Here is a 22,365-nt window from a genome sequence, read left to right as displayed (position 1 = left end):
GATTGGGGATCAAATCAGAGTTGGCCACAAGCTAGATGGGTGCCAATTCTTTGTTCCTTCCATCCAGTCCCAACACATTATTTTAGTGTGTGTATATTTTTTTATTTTAGTGCGTAGAGTTCATAAACAGCAACATTAGCATACTTTGACACTCTCATTTAGGAAGGCCTGTCTGGAAAATGTTTCCTTTAAGTCAAAGTCATCTCAGGAAGCCAAAACAAGTCATTACTCAGTGTGTGGCCTGGGCCCCACTGTGAACTTTCCTTTGGTAATCAGCAGTCGCGCTGACCTCATAGATACTTTGCTAGTTAAGTGTATTTTGTTTGGCTGGGATGAGGAGACTTCAAAAGATTTTAGAAATTCAGGTTTGATTTTATAGAGCTCCGCCATTTGCAGAGACAAAACTGTGCTGTTTGGAACTAAATATAGGGAATATGAGGTGGGACAGTGAAGTGATCTGGCAGGAAGTATGACCTTTTTCAGATTGTTTCACTCCCATGCAGAATGTGAAGAAATAAAGCAAAACAACTGGCATAAAAACAGCATCAGTCGGGGCCGGAATGGTGCCGCAAGCAGTAGGGTGTTTGCCTTACACATACTAACCTAGGATGGATCGAGGTTCGATTCCCCAGTGTCCCATATAGTCCCCCAAGCCAGGGATGATTTCTGAGCACATAGCCAGGAATAACCCTTGAGCATCACCAGGTATGGCCCAAAAATAAAACAAACAAACAAAAAACAAAAACAAAAAACAAAAAACAAAAAACAAACAAACAAAAAAACCCACCTCAGCATCAGTTAATCAAAAGTTAGTTAAGCAGCAAAACTAGGGGTTGGAGAGGTAGTACAGTGGATAGGGAGTTTGCCTTGAATATAATTGACCTGGGTTCTTCGATCCCCGGCATCCCATATGGTTCCCTGAGCCTCACCAGATGTGGTCCCAAAACAAACCAAACAAACACAAAACCAGCAAAACTAACTTCTAGACTTGGTGAAAACTTGGGTGGGGCCCAGTAGACACTGGAAGGGAATAAGGGAATGAGGTGGGGTGGGGTACGGGGAGACTGGGACATGGGTGCTGAGTATCATACATATCAGGTGGTTTGATGGGAAAACAGGCACCCCACGGTATTGTAAACTGGTGGAAAATCAGTGAAAAATACCTTCAAGTATAGAAACAAAAGGAAAAGTACAAATACAGGGCCTAGAGCAATAGCACAGTGATAATGCGTTTGCCTTGCACGCAGCCAACCCAGGACAGACCCGGGTTCCATTCCTGGCATCCCCCAAGCCTGCCAGGAGTGACTTCTGAACAGAGCCAGGAGTAACCCTGAGCACCACCGGGTGTGACCTAATCCCCCTCCAAAAAAGTACAAATACAAAATTTGGTCCTCTTACTATGGGGAGGATATTTGATCTGGAAGTCACCCTAATAAAGTATACAGACTTCATGACTTTTCCTGGGGAAGGTTAGACGTGACCTGAGTTGAGGCATACACTGGGAGCCCAGAGTTCTTTTTTTTTTTTTTTTTTTTGGTTTTTGGGCCACACCCGGCGTTGCTCAGGGGTTACCCTGGCTGTCTGCTCAGAAATAGCTCCTGGCAGGCACGGGGAACCATATGGGACACCGGGATTCGAACCAACCACCTTTGATCCTGGATTGGCTGCTTGCAAGGCAAACGCCGCTGTGCTATCTCTCCGGGCCTGAGCCCAGAGTTCTTATGATGATATGGGGAGAATCAGGCATTCCTGAATTGGACTTCGGGCGGTTTTATATTCCCAGGGAAGCAGGTTTACAAGAACCACCCTCTCATCCTGATGTGGATTTTAAGGCAGAGACTAAACAGTCTTAAATGGGTTTTCCTAAAAGCACATTGATTGAAGGCCGCTGAGATACTGAGTAGTCGAGATTAAGAACAGATCCAGGAGCTGCCTTGCTCCTTGTGAATCCTGCTTATGCCCCAGTGGAGCTGCATCTGCGTTGAACCCCTTTGCTTCTCTCTGCTCCCTGTCACCATCTGTAAAGTAAAGGGGCCCATTGGGCTGGCCTCAGCAACCTGGTGCAGGGTTTGGGGAGTGAGTCCCAGGCACACTTCTCAGTAGCTATTATAGAACACAGGTACCACCCCAGCAATAGGTGGACCGGTGAACTACATAGACCAGGTGTTATCCTTGATGACGTTCAGAGAGCAGACAGGCGTGGGCTAGTCTCTCGTGAAGACCCAAGATGCTTTTTCAGACTGCAGCAGGTGATGCCATTGTGCCATTTCGATGATGCAGCCAAGTCCTCCTTCTACCCCTGTCCATGCAGCTCATGTAGGATGCTGACTCCGGCTAATGTTTGCTGAGTCCTGGCTCTTGCTCCTCTGCCTGCTCTTGGGATACAGCAGTAAAAACGACACAGGCAGGGCAAGAGAGCATGACGGGTAGAGTGCTTGCCTTGCATGCGACTCACCAGAGTTCTATTTCTGGCATCTCAATATAGTCACCTGAGCAGAAGTAGTTTCTGTGCACAGGGCCAGAGTAATACCCGAGCATCACCAGGGTGGCCCAATCCCTCCAAAAAAAAAGACATAGGATAATGTGGACTGATCTGAAATTTTGGCTTGCTTTTGGGAGTGTATGTGATGATAAGGAACTTGGATTTGGTTGGGTTGGGTTGAGTTGGGTTAGGTTAAGTTGAATTGGGTTGGTTTTTTACTTATGGGACATACCCAGTAGTGTTTTTGGCTTATTTATGGCTCTGTGCTCAGAGATCACTCCTGGTAGTCCTCAGGATTCTGCAGTGCTGGGGATCAAACCAAGGTTGGCCATGAGCAAGGCAAGCACCTTATTTCTTATACTATCCTCTAACTTTGGGAACCTTGGCTAGGGGTCCTCAAACTTTTTAAACAGGGGGCCAGTTCACTGTCCCTCAGACCATTGGAGGGTCTGACTATAGTAAAAACAAAACTTATGAATGAATTCTTATGCACACTGCATATATCTTATTTTGCAATGAAGAAACAAAACAGATACAAATACAATATGTGGCCCACAGGCCATAGTTTGAAGACCACTGAAACTATATAACTACTAACTACCTCAGAGGCCTCTTATGTTTATGTAACTTTCCTCTTCAGTTTGCTTTTTTAACGGTGACAAAAATAATACAGGCTTACTTTAGAAAATTTGTCTCAGAGGCCTTGAAGGTTTTCTTTATGCTGTTTTACCCTTTTCTGTACATTAAGCAACTTTCTGAAAATCAGAAGAAATTGAACTCGAAAGATGGGAAAAGAACAGGAAAGTATAAATAGGCAGTAAAAATGGCGCACTGTGATATTGGAATGATGTATGCATGAAGAATATGGCCAACAGGATTGTAAATCCCAGGGCCTCAATTAAAATGGTGTAAATAAAAATAAATGGGACGTAATTCTATTACTATTTTGACACTTTAAAAGCTATTTTGTCTTATGCCTAATGTATTATTTAGCTGAGGCCATACTGTATATGCATACAAATAATTTTCTTTTATACTCTTGTGAAGATTAAAAAAATGATACGAGGGGGCCGGGCGGTGGCGCTAAAGGCAAGGTGTCTGCCTTGCCAGCGCTAGCCTAGGACGGACCGCGGTTCGATCCCCCGGTGTCCCATATGGTCCCCCAAAGCCAGGAGCGACTTCCGAGCGCATAGCCAGGAGTAACCCCTGAGCGTCACTGGGTGTGGCCCAAAAACCAAAAAAAAAAAAAAATGATACGATTAAAGGCTTGAACAGTGTTTGTTATTTACCAAACATTTTGACAAATATTAGCATACATTAGTAGTTATCTTCCTCTTTTTTTACTTTAACATGCTAGACATTATTCTATGTAATTAATAAGACTTTTTAAGCATTTTTTGTGTGATGAGACTATATTACTCATTAATGATGGCAAACCCTGGCTTTCTCTTCATATTTGAAGATTTAGATTTCTTTCGAGATTATTGTAAATACTATTATTTAATATAAATGTATCTTATTGATTAATGCCCAGAAATAGATTTTATTTTGGTTTGGTTTGGGTTTTTTGTTTTGGTCACACCCAGTGGTTCTCAGAGTTTACTCCTGGCTCTGCGCTCAGAAGTTGCTCCTGGCAGTCACGGGACCATATGGAATGCTGGGATTCGATCTACCGTCTCTCCTGGATCGGTTGCTTGCAAGGCAAACGCCCTACTGCTGTGCTATCTCTCTGGCCCCAGGAATAGATTTTTAGAAAGAGAATTACTTTTTTTTGGGGGGGGGCCACACCCGGTAACGCTCAGGGGTTACTCCTGGCTATGTGCTCAGAAGTTGCTCCTGGCTTGGGGGACCGTATGGGACACCGGGGGATCGAACCGCGGTCCATCCAAGGCTAGCGCAGGCAAGGCAGGCACCTTACCTTTAGCGCCACCACCCGGCCCCGGAAAGAGAATTACTTAATCAAATGTTTGAGCATTTTTGAAGATCTTAGAAGTGCTTTCTGGAAAATTTGCTTCTCTTTATACTTTGGTTTTAGCTTGGGGACCATTTCTGGCTCAGAGCCTGTTGTCATCCCTGTTAGTACTCACAGAACCAGGTGGTGCTCAGGATGGAAACCAGGTCCCAAGCATGCCCCTAGACTCAGTACATTAAAACATCTTCTCTGGTCCATATGCTTTCTTTAGTTTTAGTTTTGGTTTTTGGGCCACACCCAATGGCGCTCAGGGGTTGCTCCTGGCACTGTGCTCAGAAATTGCTTCTGGCAGGTGCAGGGGATCAACGGATGCTGGGAATCAAACCTGGGTCCATCCTAAGTCGGCAGCATGCAAGGCAAATGCCCTACTGCTGTGCTATCACTCCAGCCCTTTGCCATATGATCTTGTTTTTGTAATAAGTCAAAGACCCATGCCAGATTATTTTCTCCAGCCTTTTACTCTTATTTCCTAGTTTTTTTGGTGTGTGTGGGGGGTGTGGGGGGTGGTGTACACACACCTGGCAATGTCCAGGGGTTATTTTTGACTATGCACTCAGGAATTACTCCTGGTGGTGTTTGGGGACTATATGATGTGCCCTGGATTAAATCTGGCTCGTGTATGCAAGACAAACCCCCACCCACTGGGCTAGTTGCTCTGGCCCCTTACTTTCTGTTATTACCTTTGAGCCTAAAAAATTCTCTTTACCCATACAGCCATATGCACTCTCTTGGTTTATGTAATTAAACATTTCCATGTCACTTTCTCATTCCCTGGAAATATATTTTTTGTCGTGGGGGTGGGGAGAGATGTCACTTTATCTTCAAACAGGCAGCAACGCATTCTTATTTGGATTCAACACTTTCTCCATATTGTAGCTCTTTCTTCTGTTCTGTCTTCTTAGATTTTCATCTTAGATTAGATGAAGACTAATCTAAGACAAGACTTAGATTTTCATCTTCATCATTTTTTGCCCCTTACCGCTAGTATGGCACGTAGCACTTTGTCAAGATAGAACAAAATTTGACAGCTCAAAAGAAGAAACTCACAGTTGTGTAGAATTAGTCCTGGCAGAATTTATGGGCTTGATGAGTTATTCATCATATATTCTTTACTGAAGGAGCCTGAAGAGATTCTTTAGTAATTTTCATTTCAAGTTAATCCACATTCCTAAATGCCCACCGAAATGGAGGAACCTGGGAGTGAAACACAAAATGATTTGTTACCTGCAAGTTCAATTTTGACTTTCCAAAAAGAGATGTCTTTTCTAAAGACATTTTGTTTTTAAAGGAAGGAATGTTTCTGTTCCTTTTTCCAAACCAGTGGTTTCCTACTGCCACCCCATAGAGTCCCCATGCTGCTGTGCCCAGCTGTGAAAAGCTGGAAACCACCAGTCTAGGTCTCTCTTTCATGGGGATTTCCCCAAATTTCTCCTTGACTTAAAAAGAGCCACGTCATAGGAATCAGAACATATGAAAGAAAAGCTACTGTTGACCTCACTCAACCGTTCAAACTTAGATTTTGTTTAGTTTCCAACTGCTTTTTCTGCCTCATGAATTGTACTTAAGAGTAACTTAAGGGGGGCCCAGAGAGATAGCACAGTGGTGTTTGCCTTGTAAGCAGCCCATCCAGGACCTAAGGTGGTTGGTTCGAATCCTGGTGTCCCATGTGATTCCCCGTACCTGCCAGGAGCTATTTCTGAGCAGACAGCCAGGAGTGACCCCTGAGCACTGCCGGGTGTGGCCCAAAAAACAAAAAACAAAAAAAAGTTAAAAAAAAAAAAAGAGTAACTTAAGGGGCCAAACAGTGGTGCAAGGGGTAAGGCATCTGCCTTGTACGTGCTAGCCTAGACAGACCATGGTTTGATCCCCTAGTGTCCTATATGGTCCACTAAGCCAGGAGCGATTTCTGAGCGCATAGCCAGGAGTAACCCCTGAATGTCACCAGGTGTGGCTGAAAAAACAAAACCGAAACAAAAAAAGAGTAACCTAAAACTTAGAGTTCCAGGGATGGATAGATCGTACATACGAGGTAAGACCCTTGATTTGCATACTGCTGACCCAGGTTCAAGTCCCTGCACCGGATAGAGTCCCCTGAGCATCATTAGGGGATGTGATCCCTAAGCCAGGACAAAGCCCTGAGTCTTGCTGGGTGTGGCCTGAAAACAAAACAAAAAACAGCTTCAAAAAAAGGAAAAGTCAGGGGCTAGGAAGATAGTTCAAAAGGCTGACGTACATGCTTTGCATACAGGAACCCCGAATTCAGTGTCTGGCACTAGTAGGAAAGGAGAGAAGGTTTTCCCTCTTCTTGACAATCCCTGTCACAGCATGGTCTTCTGAGCACTTCCAGGGGTAGCCCAAAACAAATGAGCCCCATTCCCTATCCCAAAACACCCACAGGTTTCAGAGCCACTAATTTGTTAGTCTTAGCCTTCCTCTCCCATCATGCACTGCAGCCCAAATGACAAATCCTCCTCTCAGGTTCTCTAGTTTGGACATCAACATCCCTGTCCATCCAGTGACAGTCTCCAAACTTCAGGAGAAGTGTCTCTGGTTCTTCATGTCCTGGTCCAGGGTTGAACCTGTCCCCATGTCCCATCTGTTCCACCTCAAAGACTTTCCCTTATCTCTCTCTCCCTATCTCAGTGGCTAACAACTGTCCCTTGGAACTTGCAAGGACTCCTCATTGGCCTAACCCTATTCCAAACCCAGCCACACAAAAAAAGGGATTGAAATGGGGGTGGTGCTTAGAAAGAATCCTCGTGCCCCCACAAACTCAAATCCACTCACTTACGGGAAGAACTTGGCTGTCTTGTTTTTACACTAAGCTTCTCAACTCGTTCCAGTGCACACCCTGGGTTCAAATCTGTATTTCACACGCATGTTTCTGGAATTATCTATTCAAAACTCAGCAGTTCTTGTCTCAGCCTTTGACGTAATACTTTCAGTGCTTCTCCTTCTGTTCACAGTCCAAAGTCCAGGCTTCTTAGCTTTTGCCAGAAGGGGCTTCAGGCAGTGGCCCACACTCACTCCATTAAGAACTCTGACTCCAGCCAAGTAAATGAGACCCAAATATGTCAAGTTCTTCTGGAGCTCTGTGTCTTTCCTATACCATCTTGTTAGTTCAAAGGCCCTAAACTTTTTTTTTCTTTCTATAACTGGAAAGTGTCCGACTCCACTGACTCCAGCTGTGTCTGCTTTGCTCCTTCATTCTTTAAAAAAAAACAAACAAAAAAAAACACAAAAAAAAAACTTTATTAATGGGGCCGGAGAGATAGCATGGGAGGTAAGGCATTTGCCTTGCATGCAAAAGGTCAATGGTTCGAATCCTGGCATCCCATATGGTCCCCCAAGCCTGCCAGGAGTGATATCTGAGCACAGAGCCAGGAGTAATCCCTGAGCGCCACTGGGTGAGACCCAAAATCCAAAAAAAAAAAGGACCGATGAATGAAAATAATCAGATGAAATATACCAGCTCTTCTGCTTTCTGTTTCACTTGCACGCTTGAGTCTCTGTCAGACCTTGAAGGGGTCCCCTCAGCTATGTCTTCCTAGAACTGCGAAGGGGTTTTGAAGCCAGATTCCTCTTTAGTGCCGTCTGTCCCCCCAGCACGGGCACCCCCTGGTTGGCACAATGAATTGTGGGGTGGGTGGCACCTCCTACGGTGAAACATCCCTTGATGTTTTCAAATGTCTCTTTCTTCTTGGGTAACAATGAGTCCAATTTCCCTAGGAAAAAAAAACATGTCAAAAGTTCAGAAGGTGTGTGAAACTGAGGGACACTTGTGATTAGTTTAATCCTTGATGTCTGTGTTGGGCTCTTGGAGGAGAGATGTTGCTTAAAGATAATAATGGAGCGTGACATCTGCCGAGATGAGGGATGATTGTTGGGGACTTTTGTAGCATCAGACCAAACAAAATGCTACAAATCATGAAATTTTATCACAGGAATCCACGTTGAAGGAATCAAAACCATTCTTTTTTCCCTATTGTCATTTTTCTTGGGAGCATGTAAAAAGGAAATTGAAGGCAGGATGTCTTCGGTATTGAAATATATTAGGTGACTGCATTGGTTTTGAAATCTGCAGGAACATGTCCTTATCTTATCTTAGAAATGATTGCTGATAATAGTATGTGAAAGAAGCAACACCCATTCTCTTTCCAGGATCAGACTGTTTCTCATGTCCTCAAGTCTGAATAGCTCTAATGTTGGATTTGGTTCTTTTATGGGAATTATCTCATTGTTCCAGTTGGACAATTGATTTAAAGGAATCGAGGCAAAAAAAATACACATTTTAGTTAAAATTCAGCAAATTTCTCAATTTGCTTTCATCTTTTGTAAATTGAAACCATTGTCTGATTATAATTTGACATAACCACTAGCATTTCTAGGCTTGAAAGTTTAGAGGCAAAATTAAAGAGCTGTCAGGAAGACAGATTTGTTTTAATGTGGAACTTAATAATTCTAGTCTAGAAAAGCATTATTAATTTTTTAAAGTCTCACCAAGGGTCTTATCATAGAAAGGAAGGAATATGTATCACTGTGATGCTGAACGAAAGAGATGAGTCAGTTGGGACCGGAGCTGTGGTGCTGCAGTGGGGCGTTTGCCTTGCAAACGGCTGACCTAGGACGGACCGAGATTTGATCCACTGGTGTCCCATATGGTCTCCCAAGCCAGGAGTCATTTCTGAGTGCATAGCCAGGAGTGTCCCTGGGTGTGGCCCAAAAAACAAACAAATAAAAATCCAAAAAACAAAGAGATGACTCAGTGGACCAAGCACAGACTTTGCCTAGAGGAGGCCCCACATTAAAACTCTGGCATCATCTGATCCACACCCCAGCCACGGCCAAAAGTGACACCAAGCTAGGTGTAGCCCCTGAGTACCACTGGGGTGTGTCCTAAAACCCAAATAATTATACTAGTCATCCATAATAATACTAAGCATGATGCTACAACTTAAAACTCAAAGCCTTGGGCCCAGAGAGATTGCACAGCGGTGTTTGCCTTGCAAGCAGCCGATCCAGGACCAAAGGTGGTTGGTTCGAATCCTGGTGTCCCAAATCCCCCCCCACCCCTCACCCCCGTGCCTGCCAGGAGCTATTTCTGAGCAGACAGCCAGGAGTAACCCCTGAGCACTGCTGGGTGTGACCCAAAAACAAATGAAAAACAAACAAACAAACAAAAACTCAAAGCCAGGGCTAGGGAGAGGTACTCAAAATACAAGGGCTAGGTACTTGTCTTGCATGCAGCTGACCTGAGTTTGATCCCTAACACCCCAAATGGTCCCCCAAGTTCTCCAGGAGTGATTTCTGAGTGCAGAGCCAAATATAAGCTTTGAACATTGCTGGGTGTAGGGGAGGAAAAAAAATAACACTAAAATCTCAAGGCCTAAATCTTTCTCAGCAAATTACTTTCCATCTTTGATTCTTTTGTTCGTTTTTTTGTTTTGTTTTGTTTTGTTTTCAGCCACACCTGTTTGATGCTCAGGGGTTACTCCTGGCTAAGCGCTCAGAAATTGCCCCTGGCTTGGGGGAACCATATGGGACGCAGGGGGATTGAACCGTGGTCCTTCCTTGGCTAGCGCTTGAAAGGGAGACACCTTACCTCTAGCGCCACCTCACCGGCCCCCCATCTTTGATTCTTAATTAAATTTAAATTCATTTAAAATATTTACTTACGGACCAGAGAGATAGTACAGCGGTGTTTGCCTTGCAAGCAGCCGATCCAGGACCTAAAGTGGTTGGTTCGAATCCCTGTGTTTCTTATGGTCCCCCGTGCCTGCCAGGAGCTATTTCTGAGCAGATAGCCAGGAGTAGCCCCTGAGCGCTACCAGGTGTAGCCCAAAAACCAAAAAAAAAAAAAAAAAAATTTACTTACTAAAAAATGAAATTGGCTTTAAAATAAAGTTTGTAGGGGCTCTAGAGCAATAACATACCAGCTAGGACACTTGCCTTGCACGCAGCCAACCCAGGTTCAGCTCCCTGGCACCCAATATGGTCTCCCCAAATTTGTGATGAATGATTACCAAGCACTGCCAGATAGAGCACAAAATATAACAAAAAGCAAGTATATAAAGTAAGGAATGTATTGATTGATGGGTAGAAGGAGAGAGAGACAGAGTTGGGCTGGCTGGCCAATGATGATTGATAGATGCTTCACCTTAAATAAGTTTAATTTAAACCTAAATCCTCTAGGTTTCTTAGCTCTTTTGAGAGCTTAACTTTTCCCCTTTGACGTTTACTTGAATGGACTTTTCAGAAAATCCTCCAAGCAATAAAAGTCTTGGGGAGCAGGGGGGTGTCTCTTGCTTGTCCCCAAGCTGTATTTAGGGTGACTTCTGCTGAAATACTTGACATTACTCAGCTCTGGAAATAAGCGGAAACCAGGATGCAATCCCCAAGTTGCTGAGTATTGCGAGAACTTGGTTTTATTCTTCCAATTTCGATGGACAATTATCTCTGCAAAGTTCATCTTTCAACTAGCAGAGGAAATAAGAGATTGCCTAAAAGGAATATTTCAGTGATCATATGGTTCAGGATACAAGAGAGCCTTTTGTTCTCCCTTGTTTCAAACCTGGGGGGAAGTATGAAGAGTTGAAGATGGACCAAAAGCCAAAGGATATATTATATTCCTTTTCAAAAGAGCAAAAAAGAAAAGAGTTCACTTTTTTTCATAAGTTTGGTTTTATCCAAGATTCCTTTTTTTGTTTTGTTTTGTTTTTTTGGGTCATCCCGGCAGCACTCAGGGGTTATTCCTGGCTCTGTGCTCAGAAAGCGCTCCTGGCAGGCTTGAGGGACCATATGGAAAAACCAGGATCAAACCCGGATCTGTCCTGGGTCAGCCTCATGCAAGGCAAAGGCCCTACCATTGTGCTATCTCTTTGGCCCATCATCTAAGATTCTTATGACAGGGAGAAATAAACCAAGGAGCTAGAAAAATAACAACTAAAAGCAGGTTGTCAAAAATGCCTTCTTGGATTAAAGCAAGAATATAGTGAGAAGGGGACCTGTCTTGCACATAGGTCACCCAGGTTTGATCTCCTGTATAGGTTTGGCATCCTATATGATTACCCAAGCACTGCCAGGAGTAATTCCTGAATGTAGAGCCAGGAGTAACTCTTGAGCAAAATCAGGTTTAGCTAAATAAACATGAAAAGCTTTTTGGGGCTGGAAGACATGACAGCAGGCAGACTGCTTGCCTTATACCCAGTCAACCCAGGTTCAATCCCTGGCCTACCATCTGGTTCCCTTAACACTGTTAGATGTGATTCTTGAGTGCAGAGCAAGGAATAATCCCTCAGCATTTCCAGGTGTGGCCCAATAAATGGAAAAAAAATTAGCTTTTCAGACCCAGGAAGATAGCACATCAGATAGGGCTCTTGCCTTGTACCCAACCAATGTGAGTTTGATTCCTGGCACCTTATATGGTCCCCCATGCTTTGCTCCTGAGCCAGGAGTATGCCCTGAGCATGGCCAAGTATGGCCCAAAAACAAACAAAACAAACCTCCAAAAGGCTTTTCTTTCTTTGGACCAGAGCAATAGCATGTAGTGCACTTGCTTGTACAATGGCCGACCCAAGATTGATTCCCTGAATTCTATATGATTCCCCCAAGCACCACCAGGAGTAATAACTTAGAGTAGAACCAGTAATGAGCCTTGATCATTCTAGGTATAGTCCCCCCAAAAAAGGAAAATACAAAGCACGGTACAAAAAGGAAGATGGTTGCCTTGTATATCTGGGTTTGATCCCTGGAACCTCATAAAATCCACAAGTCTCACCAGAAGTAATTCCTGAACCTTAGCAGATATGGCCTAAAAGCAAAACAAAACAAGAGTCTACAAAACCAGCAAACTGCTGACCTCCAAAGTTAGGTCTGGCACAGGTCAGTGGAGACCACGTTCCATGAGCATTGTTGTCTCACTGGAGGACAGTGAGCCAGATAAGAGGACAGGTGGGCAGCACGTTACTGACCACATCTCAATGAAACAAACATGTGCCTTTGTGCCCCGGCCTTTGTAACATGAATCCCCAACATGTGCCAGAGTTGCCAGCCCCTAAGTGCAGCTCAGTTAAGTGGTAGGATTTAGATTCTTGTGTACTGAGGCAACAGAACAAAAGCCACACGTGGCAGCCATGTCTACTCTGTTGCTCCCAGGGTGCATGGCTCTGCTGCATCTGAGGATCTTGTCAACAAGGCTCCTTCTGGTTAGTCTGACTCACAGCTGGGGGTAAGAGACCCCTCAAGAAGGGAGGTGTGCTCATTGGGAGAAGTCCTCGCTTCGATGCCTTGTTCCCCAACACTAAACAAAATCCCCAGACCCTAGATTTCCTGGAGGCAGCAAGTCCCCAGCAAGACCTCCTTCTCTACTCCCCAGAGGTAATGCTATTCTTACCAGAAGCCTCAATGGGGTCTGGGGTGCACAGGATGCTTTCATGCGATCCCTCTCACCCCCTCGGTGGTAATGATCCATCTAATGTCAGTGTCTTTTCTTTCAGTCCTCCTCGCCCACTTCCCAACATGAATGAGACCGTGGGGAGCCACCTGTCTTCCGGGGCACCCACCCCCACCAAGAGGTAAGTGTGATTGCTGCTTCACATATGTGGTCAAGTGGTCCGCAGGCACAGAGCACACACCTGCTTTCTGTCAGACTCGCAGGGGTCTCAAACTCACAGCCCGCGGGCCTTTTGCAGCCCTCCATACAACATTTTGTGGCCCTGCCCTAGAGGAATCTTGTTTTGTTTTATTTTAGTTGTTTGGGTCACACCCCCCAATGGTCAAGGCTTACTACTGGCTTTGCACTCAAGAATCACCCCGACTTTGCCTCCTGCGGCCCCCAGGTAAATTGAGTTTGAGACCCCTACATCAGAGCCATCTTGCAAAACTCTTTCCACTCTTTCCTTTCCTCTATTTTATTTCCTACTCAGTCACAAGTGGAGCCACTGAAGCAGTCTGGTTTTGAGGGGTGTTCGGGGTGGAAGGCCTCCATTTGAGACCAGCTGGTCATCTTTATTCAACATTCAGTAATGTGGGAGATCAGGAGGGTTTGTTTCTGTTTTGGGAGTCATACCTGGTGACCTTAGAGGTTACTACTGGATATGCGCTTAGAAATTGTTCCTGGCTTGGGGACCATATGGGATGCCGGGATTGAATCCAGGTCTGTCTGGGTCAGCCGTATGCAAGGAAAATGCCCTACCGCTGTGCTATTATTTCAACCCAGATCTTGAGTTTTGACTGGATTGCATTTGCATTATTTTGAGTACTAAAGTTCATTTGTGGGACCGGAGCAATAGTACATACAGCAAGAAGGGTGCTTACCTTGTCTGACCTGATTTCAATCTTGGGTATTCCATATGGTCCTCAACTCTCTGTCCAGAGTGATCCCTGAGTGCAGAGCCAGAATTAACCCGTGAGCACTGCCAGATGTGCCTCCCCCCAAAAAAATATTATTTCTGGTTTCTGATAAGTCTATGTACGTGAATTTTATGTACCTCTGATAAGTGTTCTTTTTTTTTTTTTTTTTTTTTTTTTTTTTTTTTTTTTTTTTTTTGGTTTTTGGGCCACACCCTGTGACGCTCAGGGGTTACTCCTGGCTATGCGCTCAGAAGTTGCTCCTGGCTTCTTGGGGGACCATATGGGACGCCGGGGGATCGAACCGCGGTCCGTCCTAGGCTAGCGCAGGAAAGGCAGGCACCTTACCTCCAGCGCCACCGCCCGGCCCCTGATAAGTGTTCTTATTAGTCACTCCATATGACTTGCAAACATGTGTAAGTCGAGAAACCCGGGTCCCGCTCTTAGTCCTCCAAGGAGCTTCTTTTAGGGTCCTTCAGGGAACCAGGAGTGGGAGCTCTTTAATCCTCTTTATGTAATGTGCTCTTCTGCACAATTCTCCCAGGCAGGACTTAAAATAGCTATATAAATGGTGTCCTTTCTGTTTGATTTAAGCAGATTCATGACCAGAGCAATGCAGAACTTGCCTCAAGGGCACAACCATTAAAGAATTCTTTTGAGCAGTCATCACTCAAAAAGTTAAAAAAAAAATAAATTAAATAAAATAAAACCAGCAAAGACAACCAGCCAGCTCCCACATCCCCCTGAGGCGGCTGCATGCATTTATGCTGGGGGACTCCTGGCTTAGCTTAGGAAAGTCTTGCTATCCTCTCTCTATGGTTTGATTTAATTAATACCAAATACTTTAGGTCAGCTCTTCATTCCCATTGGCCAAAACTTTTCAAGCAACGTTTCCCATCACCAATTTAAAATGCACCTTTTCTCTCTACAGCAGAGAGACCACAGGGCTTAAAGCACTTGCCTAGCACATGGCTGACCCCTGTTTGATTCCTGGTACCAGATATGGTCTCCCCTGAGCCCCCCACACACACTTCTTGCACCTCTAGAAGTGATTCTTTTTTTTTTTTTTTTGGATTTTGGGCCACACCCAGCGATGCTCAGGGGTTATTCCTGGCTGTCTGCTCAGAAATAGCCCCTGGCAGGCACGGGGGACCATATGGGACACCGGGATTCGAACCAACCACCTTTGGTCCTGGATCGGCTGCTTGCAAGGCAAACGCCGCTGTGCTATCTCTCAGGGCCCAGAAGTGATTCTTAAGCCCAGAACCCAGAGCTGCCTCTACACAACACCAGGGGCAGCCCCCAAACAAAATTAAAATGTGTGTTCCATGGGACACCATCAGACTCTGTCATACCCACAGTCCTGCGAAATCGTACAAAAGAAGAATATCCCAGGTCATTCTCCTCCACCAAAGCAGGGTGGGAAATTGGCTTTAATGGGCTCCCAGGAGTGAGCAGAGGTCTGAGGATTGATAACCAGAGCCCACAGGGAGGTGCCTTGGCCCCCTAGAAGGTTGTAGCAAGGGGATAAATCCTCTGTTGCTTTGGGCAGAGTCAAGAGGTGTGGCCTTCTGTAACACAGACTTCATTCGAACTGCACAGAATGCTGTAGTCCAATACAGAACAGATTTGGTTGGTTTGTTCAGGGACCACACCCAGCACTGCTCAGAGCTTACTCCTGGCTTTGTGCTCAGGAATCGCTCCTGGCAGGCTTGTGGAACTGTCTGGGGTGCCAGGGATTAAACCCAAGTCAGCTGTATGCAAGGCAACCCGCTGACCACTGCTCTATGATTCCAGCCCCAAACGAAGATTCATTTTTGTAGTTTATAAAAATCAGAGCACCAAGACTTTCTACACCCAAGAGGTAATAGCAGTGATTTCTATCTTGAGAACTTTGTGTGAATTTAGGATTCTGTTTGAATCAGGAAGGAAATGAATGGGGGAAGGCAGTGATGGAGGAATAATGACCTTCCTGGGAGGAACAGAAAGCTTCTGAAAGAAACCCAAGTGGTCACACTTCTCATGACTAAGTAACTTATTGCATGTGTGACCTTCATTCTCACTGACTTGCTGTGTGCAAGCTCAGACCCCTACCCTGAATGTTAGCTCCTGAGGATCCCTTTCTCCATGACATTATGACTGGGTCCAGGGAGTTAGCATGGTCATGGCACCAACCAGTGTTTTCTCATCCTGCGCTGGCCCATGACACCAGGCAGCGGGTTCCTCAGGATTGGACACTCCTTCCACTTTGAGCGTCGTGGGAGCTTCGAGAGGATGGGAGTGCATCTTTCTAGAAAGTGTGTGGTGGTTTCAGAAGACTTGACAGTGGGGCTTCAGGAGCCAATACTTGTCAGTTCCCCCTGAGAAAGACCAGCTTTAGGTCTAAAGCCCAGGCTGCATGGGAAGTGGTCAGAGGTTGCCATGGGCCAGTTCCAAAATATCATCTACCAGTTTTTGGATGATATTTATTTTTTAGATTTTTTTTAAATTTTTAAAAAAAATTTTTATTATAACCCTGTGACTTACCAAGTTGTTCATAATACAGTCGTTTCAGGCATTAAGTGTTCAGACTCCAACCCCATCTCACTTTCTATCACACCTTTAATGTGACTTTCCCTTCCCTTCATCAGTGTCCCCAGTCGCCCACCTACCACCCTCCATGCAGGCACGAATTTACTTCAGATTGTTGGTCACAACACAAAGGTAAAAAAATGATCAAAACTTAGAATGGGGGCTGGAGAGATAGCGTGGAGGTGTAGGGCATTTGCCTTGCATGCAGGAGGGCAGTGGTTCGAATCCCGGCATCCCATCTAGTCTCCCGAGCCTGCCAGGAGCAATTTCTGAGCGTAGAGCCAGGAATAACCCCTGAGCGCTGCCAGGTGTGACCCAAAAAACAAACCAAACAAAAAAAAAACCGGGAATAATCAACATGGGTCAGTCTGAAGTGAAGAAATGATCCCCTCAAGTATAGGCTTGCATCTGCCAGTGTCCACAAATCGTTTAGGTACTACACAACCTCTTGGGTTAAGATGTCATTTGTCTGATTGACTTATTGACTAACTTGATTTTCGGGATGCTGGGATGGAATCTGAGACTTCACTGCACAGGAAGAAGGTGCTTTGCCCCTGAGCTGCATCTGTTGTGGGGGCCTTTTATTTAACAGCACCGTGGGGAAGGCTTTTGTTTTGCACGTGGCTGACGGGGGTTCGATCCCCAGCATTCCATATGGTCCCCTGCGTCTGCCAGGAGCAATTTCGAGCACAAAGTCAGAAGTAACCCCTGAGTGCCACCAGCGTGACCCCAAAACAAACAAACCAATAATATAGTCCTTTTATTCATTTTATTTTTATTTTCTTGGGGAAGGGGTGTTGGGCTGTGGCCAGCAGTGCTCAACAACCACAGTTGCTGGGGGTGAGGGTGTCACTCTGGACCATCAAACTTGGGCTTTTCCTGTGCAGGCCTGAGTTCCAGCTTGTTGAAAAATCTCTCTCTCTCTCTCTCTCTCTCTCTCTCTCTCTCTCTCTCTCTCTCTCTTTCTCTCTCTCTCTCTCTCTCCCTCTCCCTCTTTCCCTCTCTCCCTCTCTCTCTCTCTCTCTCCCTCACTCCCTCTCTCTCTCTCTCCCTCCTTCCTCTTCCTCTGTCCTCTCCTCTCACTCTTCTCCTCTCTTCTCTCTCACTCTCTCTTGATGTCTTTTTTTTTTTCTTTTGTTTGGTTTGGGCCACACCTGGCAGGTTCAGGAGACCATATGGGATGCCGGGAATCGAACCAGGGTCCGTCCAGGGTTGGCCATATGCAAGGCAAACGCCCTACTGCTGTGCTATTGCTCCAGTCCCTCTTGATGTCTTTTTAAGGGTCAGCCTCTCAGCAGGCCCCTCTTCCTAAATGCATCCATCACAGAGGGGAAAACAGAGAGTCAGAGACTTGGCATGAAAGCGAGCAAGGTCTGGCTCTCGGCTCAGCTCACCAGCCTGGAGGGTTGAACTTCCTCACAGAAGTTGAGCCACTAGAGGCTGCAGGGGCTTCCAGTACAGTGCCCCTCTGCTGGCAGTATGGCCTGTAGAATTTGGGCAGATTTCCATTTCTGGCCAGGATGTGATTAAGATATAACGCGGACATTCACCGCATAATGCACGGATTAGGCTGTGCGTAGGCCCAGTTAGCAAACAGCACAGGTCTCCAGTGCACAGGCTGTTTACTTACTTGCAGGCTTGTCAGCTTTTCTTCCTTCCTCTGCATGGAGTCAGGCCCGTCTCTCTAGAGTCTAATGAAAGCCAGGAGCCTAGACCCAGAGCTTCCCTGTGCTGGAGAGCGAATCCCCAGGAGACAGAAAGCTCCTCTCTGGAAGGAAGAGGTTTCCTAGAGATTACAGCATAAGCCGTTGGTTACTGCCTCAGAGAAATCTGCATGATAGTAAACACAAAAAGAAATGGAGGGGCCCAAGGCAGAGAGATTGCACAGTGACGGGTGTTTGCCTCGCATGTGGCTGCCCCAGGATGAACCTGCCAGGGTGATTTCTGAGTGCAGAGTCAAGAGTAGCCTCTGAGCGCGACCAGTGTGGCCCCAAAACTAAAAACCTCTCTCAGCCCCCTGTGAATGTTACTCAGGTCTCAGATACATGCAAACACATAATCTTTTACACTGCTCTGAGAAGTTCTTGTCATTACAGCTAGAACCAACCCCTTTAGTATAAAGTGTTTTACTTTTTACATTTGGAGGACATGTTGGTTTCATGTCTTTACATTTCAGGTATTAAATTTTGCTTTCCAAAGCACAGCCCCCGTTTAGCCCCAAGATGAAGATAGTGTGAAAATGATGTCTAGGCCTGTACTGACAGCTCAGAATCAACAGTGCTTGTCTGAGCACTGGAATCCTGTAAAAAGAATAATTCTCATGTTGTGTGTTTTCACAGGGGAAACATACATCAAAAAAACTCAGATCAAGGCCTGGTGCAATAGAACAGTGGGCAGAGCATTTGTCTTGCACTTGGCCAACTTGGATTTGATCCCTGGCCCCCCATCCCTTGAGCAACCCCATGGGCACCCAGCACAGTCCCCTGAATACCCCCACCCAGGGGTGAGACCTTAGTGTAGAGCCAGGAGTCAGCCCTGGGCACTGGGATGGATGGATGGATGGATGGAGAGCCCTGCTCTCCTGCCACCTCCACTTGGCCCAGTCAACTACACTGCGAGTGACACTCACTCCCAGTGTCAGACTGTTTTCATCACAACTCCAGGCTGTGACAAAAGCTCAGGGGAAATGCAGCTTTATATGTTTTTCAAAGCAAATAGTGGGAAGAGCTGGGTCCTACGTGGCCAGGGCTCAGGATCTACCAGCACAAGGGGACTTGAGCTCTGAAGGTTCTCTGCCTCCCGCACCCCATTTCCTGACACTACGCCCCACCATGCCCCAACTTCCTTCCTCCTGGACACACCCGCTCTTTCCATGTGGGTAGGGGATGAGGAGCCCTAGACATGCACGCAAGGCCAAGACCGAGGCAATGGTGCTGCTTCTCCTGGTTCCCCTTGACACTCCCGTGAGAATTCTGGTGGGTCCCTCAAGGATCTTGGAGTCCACCCAGGGATGTTCTCTTTGGGTTTGGGGGGGGGGGGGCACATAGAATAACATCACTGAATGGGGCAGGAGGTCAAGACTCCTCCCTGCAAAAAAAGACGGAGCAGTAGCACAGTGATAGGGCATTTGCCTTACATGCGGATGACCCAGGACAGACCTGGGTTTGATCCCCATCGTCCCCTATGGTCCCCCAAGCCAGGAGCAATTTCTGAGCTCAGAGCCAGGAGTAACCCCTGAGTGTCACCAGGTGTGGCCCAAAAAACCAAAAACAAACAAAAAAGACAGATCTAGTCCATGGAAAAGATCAGGGTAGAAAGGAAAAAGTATAGAGCTTTGGGCTTTTTTTTTTTTGGAGGGGAGGGGAGTTCTGAAAGCACTCAAACATGCAAATTTAATGCATGACCCCTCCTCCATTTTGCAGAATCTGTTTTTGGGAACTGCTTGCCTCTCCGCTGCATTTTTTTTTTTTTTTTTTTTACTTCTTGAAAATGCTAAATCGAGCTTTCGTTTCAGCTCAGTTTATGTTGGGACCATAACACCCAACCTGGGAGGCAGTAGAGAAATATTAGAACCTCTGAATCAGGGTAGTTAACACTGGTAGGAAACTTAAGGGGAGATGTTATCAGCGAGAGCCTTTTGACACATGAGAAGGAAGAGCAGGTTTTTGGCAAAAGGCTTGGCTGGCCATGCTGGAATATAAAGATGAATTCTGGGCACCTGACGAGGTAAGTTTTCTTGCAGAAGTGTTAGAATGATTTTCAGGTGCCAAGGTGAAGAGTGTCTCTTGTCAGCCGCAGAATATGATGGGCCGATAACCCCACTCCCTGCTATGCCTCGGACTGAAAGACAGATATTGGGGAGACTGAAAGAAGGAGGTGTAGGGAACCCCAACCTGTATGGGGACTCAGGGCCTTGCCTGCCTCTTCCCCAGGGTGGGAATGAAAGGCACCTATCAGGCTTTATTAAGGGGGGGACAGCCCAGGCAGGCTGCGACTCGACTCGCTGCCATGAATTCTTCATGAAGATCTCTCCACGGCAACACAGATTTTTTTTCCCCCTCCAATCTTGTTTTGAGAGCCAGAGAAGCAGAGTAATTGAAAATTAACACCTAATCTTCTGGAACTCAGGTCCCCAGCGTTGGCTGGTCTCCAGAGCCCATCTGATGGCCCGGGCAGATGGCCAGTCACACCCACTCCTAGGTCGGCTGAAATCCCATTTCCATCCAGGCATTTAAGGTAAACCCTGAGCCGCCCTCAGGCAAGCCCAGGGATGCAGAAAGCGCCCTGTCCTTCCTTCCCAGCCCCCGAGAGAAGCATCCCTTTGAGAAATGGAAGCTGACAGCAGCAAAGCAACTGAGCATTTGTTTCTGCCTCATGCTGGTCTGAGGCTAAAGTCCTATACGCGCATGAACACCCCCCCACCCCCCCAAATCGCAGATGCTGGGAGAATGGGGATGACTTTGGATGCAGCTAGGTCACCTTTTGAGAAACTGTTCTGTACATTTCCAGGGCTCCAAAACTGGGGTGTGCAATTCTCTGACATTTGCAGCTTTCCCCCCTGGTTTTGTGAGGTTCTGTTGGTGAAAACACGGGAGGCTGGGGCCAGAGCAATAGCACAACAGTAGTGTGTTTGCCTTGCAACGCAGCCAACCCTGGTTTGATCCCTGGCATCCCATATGGTCCCCCGAGCCTGCTAGGAGTGATTTCTGAGCGCAGAACCAGGAGTAACCCCCTGCGCACCGCCAGGGGTGGCCCAAAAACAAGGAAAACAATCAAAAGAATACACAGGAAATAGATCTGGGCTGGAAGATAGCAAGGTTCAGAATTGAGTTAGAGGTTCTGGGGACTTCAGGAACACAACTATAGCTTGAGTTCTGCTGACCCGGCACCCCCAACTTCCTCTGACTCGCCCTGGCAAACGGCCAGTCTGTTCTCACAGCCAACACTGTGCTCACTTGCTCCACCTCTCATACTCTCTCTAATACATGCACACACACACACACATCATTTTGCATTTTTTTGTGAGGTGGGCGAGGCTCAGGGCTTACTCTTGGCTCTGCACTCAAGAATCACCTCTGACAATACTCAGGAAACCATATGGGATGCTGGGGATCACACCTGGGTCAGCTGCATGTAAAGCAAATGACCTACTTGCTATGTGCTATACTTGGTTCCCTTTTATATACTTTTTTTTTTTTTTTCGTTTTCAGGTCACACCCAGCAGTGCTCAGGAGTCACTCCTGGTGCCACGCTCAGAAATTATTTCTGGCAGGTTCAGGGGGCTATATGGGATGCTGAGATTCGAACCACCAACCTTCTGCTCGCAAGGCAAATAAATGCCTTACCTCCATGCTATCTCTCTGGCCCTTATACACATTTTTATAATGAAATTGTGTGTGTGTGTGTGTGTGTGTGTGTGTGTGTGTGTGTGTGTGAGAGAGAGAGAGAGAGAGAGAGAGAGAGAGAGAGAGAGAGAGAGCAATACCTAATGGTTCTCGGAGAACCATGTGATGCCAGTAATTGAACCCAAAGTTTCTACCTGTGGATCACATGTTCCAGCCCTATTTCACATGTTTCATACATGTGTTTTTGGAGATTGCTAACTTGAATACTTCTTGGCTATCTCCTCTTAAGAATCTGGCTCTAGGGCCCGGAGAGATAGCACAGCAGTGTTTGCCTTGCAAGCAGCTGATCCAGGACCAAAGGTGGTTGGTTCGAATTCCAGTGTCCCATATGGTCCCCCGTGCCTACCAGGAGCTATTTCTGAGCAGATAGCTAGGAGTAACCCCTGAGCACCGCCAGGTGTGAACCAAAAACTCCTCCCCCCAAAAAAAAGAATCTGGCTCTAGGGGACCAGAATGATAGCACAGCAGGTAGGGCACTTGCCTTGCATATGGCCAATCCCTAGTATCCCATATGATCCCCCTAGTCCACTAGGAGTGATCTCTGTGCAGTCACGTGTGGCCCCAAAACAAAAGAAAACAAAACAAAA

At 46.2% G+C, this 22,365-nt stretch overlaps 1 protein-coding gene across 5 annotated transcripts in view; it reads left to right on the top strand.

The window, feature by feature from the left end:
* DTNB (dystrobrevin beta) overlaps window positions 1-22,365 on the top strand; it is a 263,193-nt gene that overhangs the window by 184,776 nt on the left and 56,052 nt on the right. For all 5 annotated transcript variants that reach the window (XM_049784478.1, XM_049784477.1, XM_049784475.1 and 2 more), the window contains exon 10: window positions 12,950-13,027. In XM_049784478.1, the coding sequence (XP_049640435.1) occupies window positions 12,950-13,027 (78 nt within the window). The remainder of the gene's footprint in view (window positions 1-12,949; window positions 13,028-22,365) is intronic.

Source organism: Suncus etruscus, chromosome 12 (genome assembly GCF_024139225.1).
Source record: "Suncus etruscus isolate mSunEtr1 chromosome 12, mSunEtr1.pri.cur, whole genome shotgun sequence".
Lineage (NCBI taxonomy): Eukaryota > Metazoa > Chordata > Mammalia > Eulipotyphla > Soricidae > Suncus > Suncus etruscus.
Note: the sequence above shows the minus strand (reverse complement) of the source record. Positions and strands in the feature narration are given on the sequence as shown.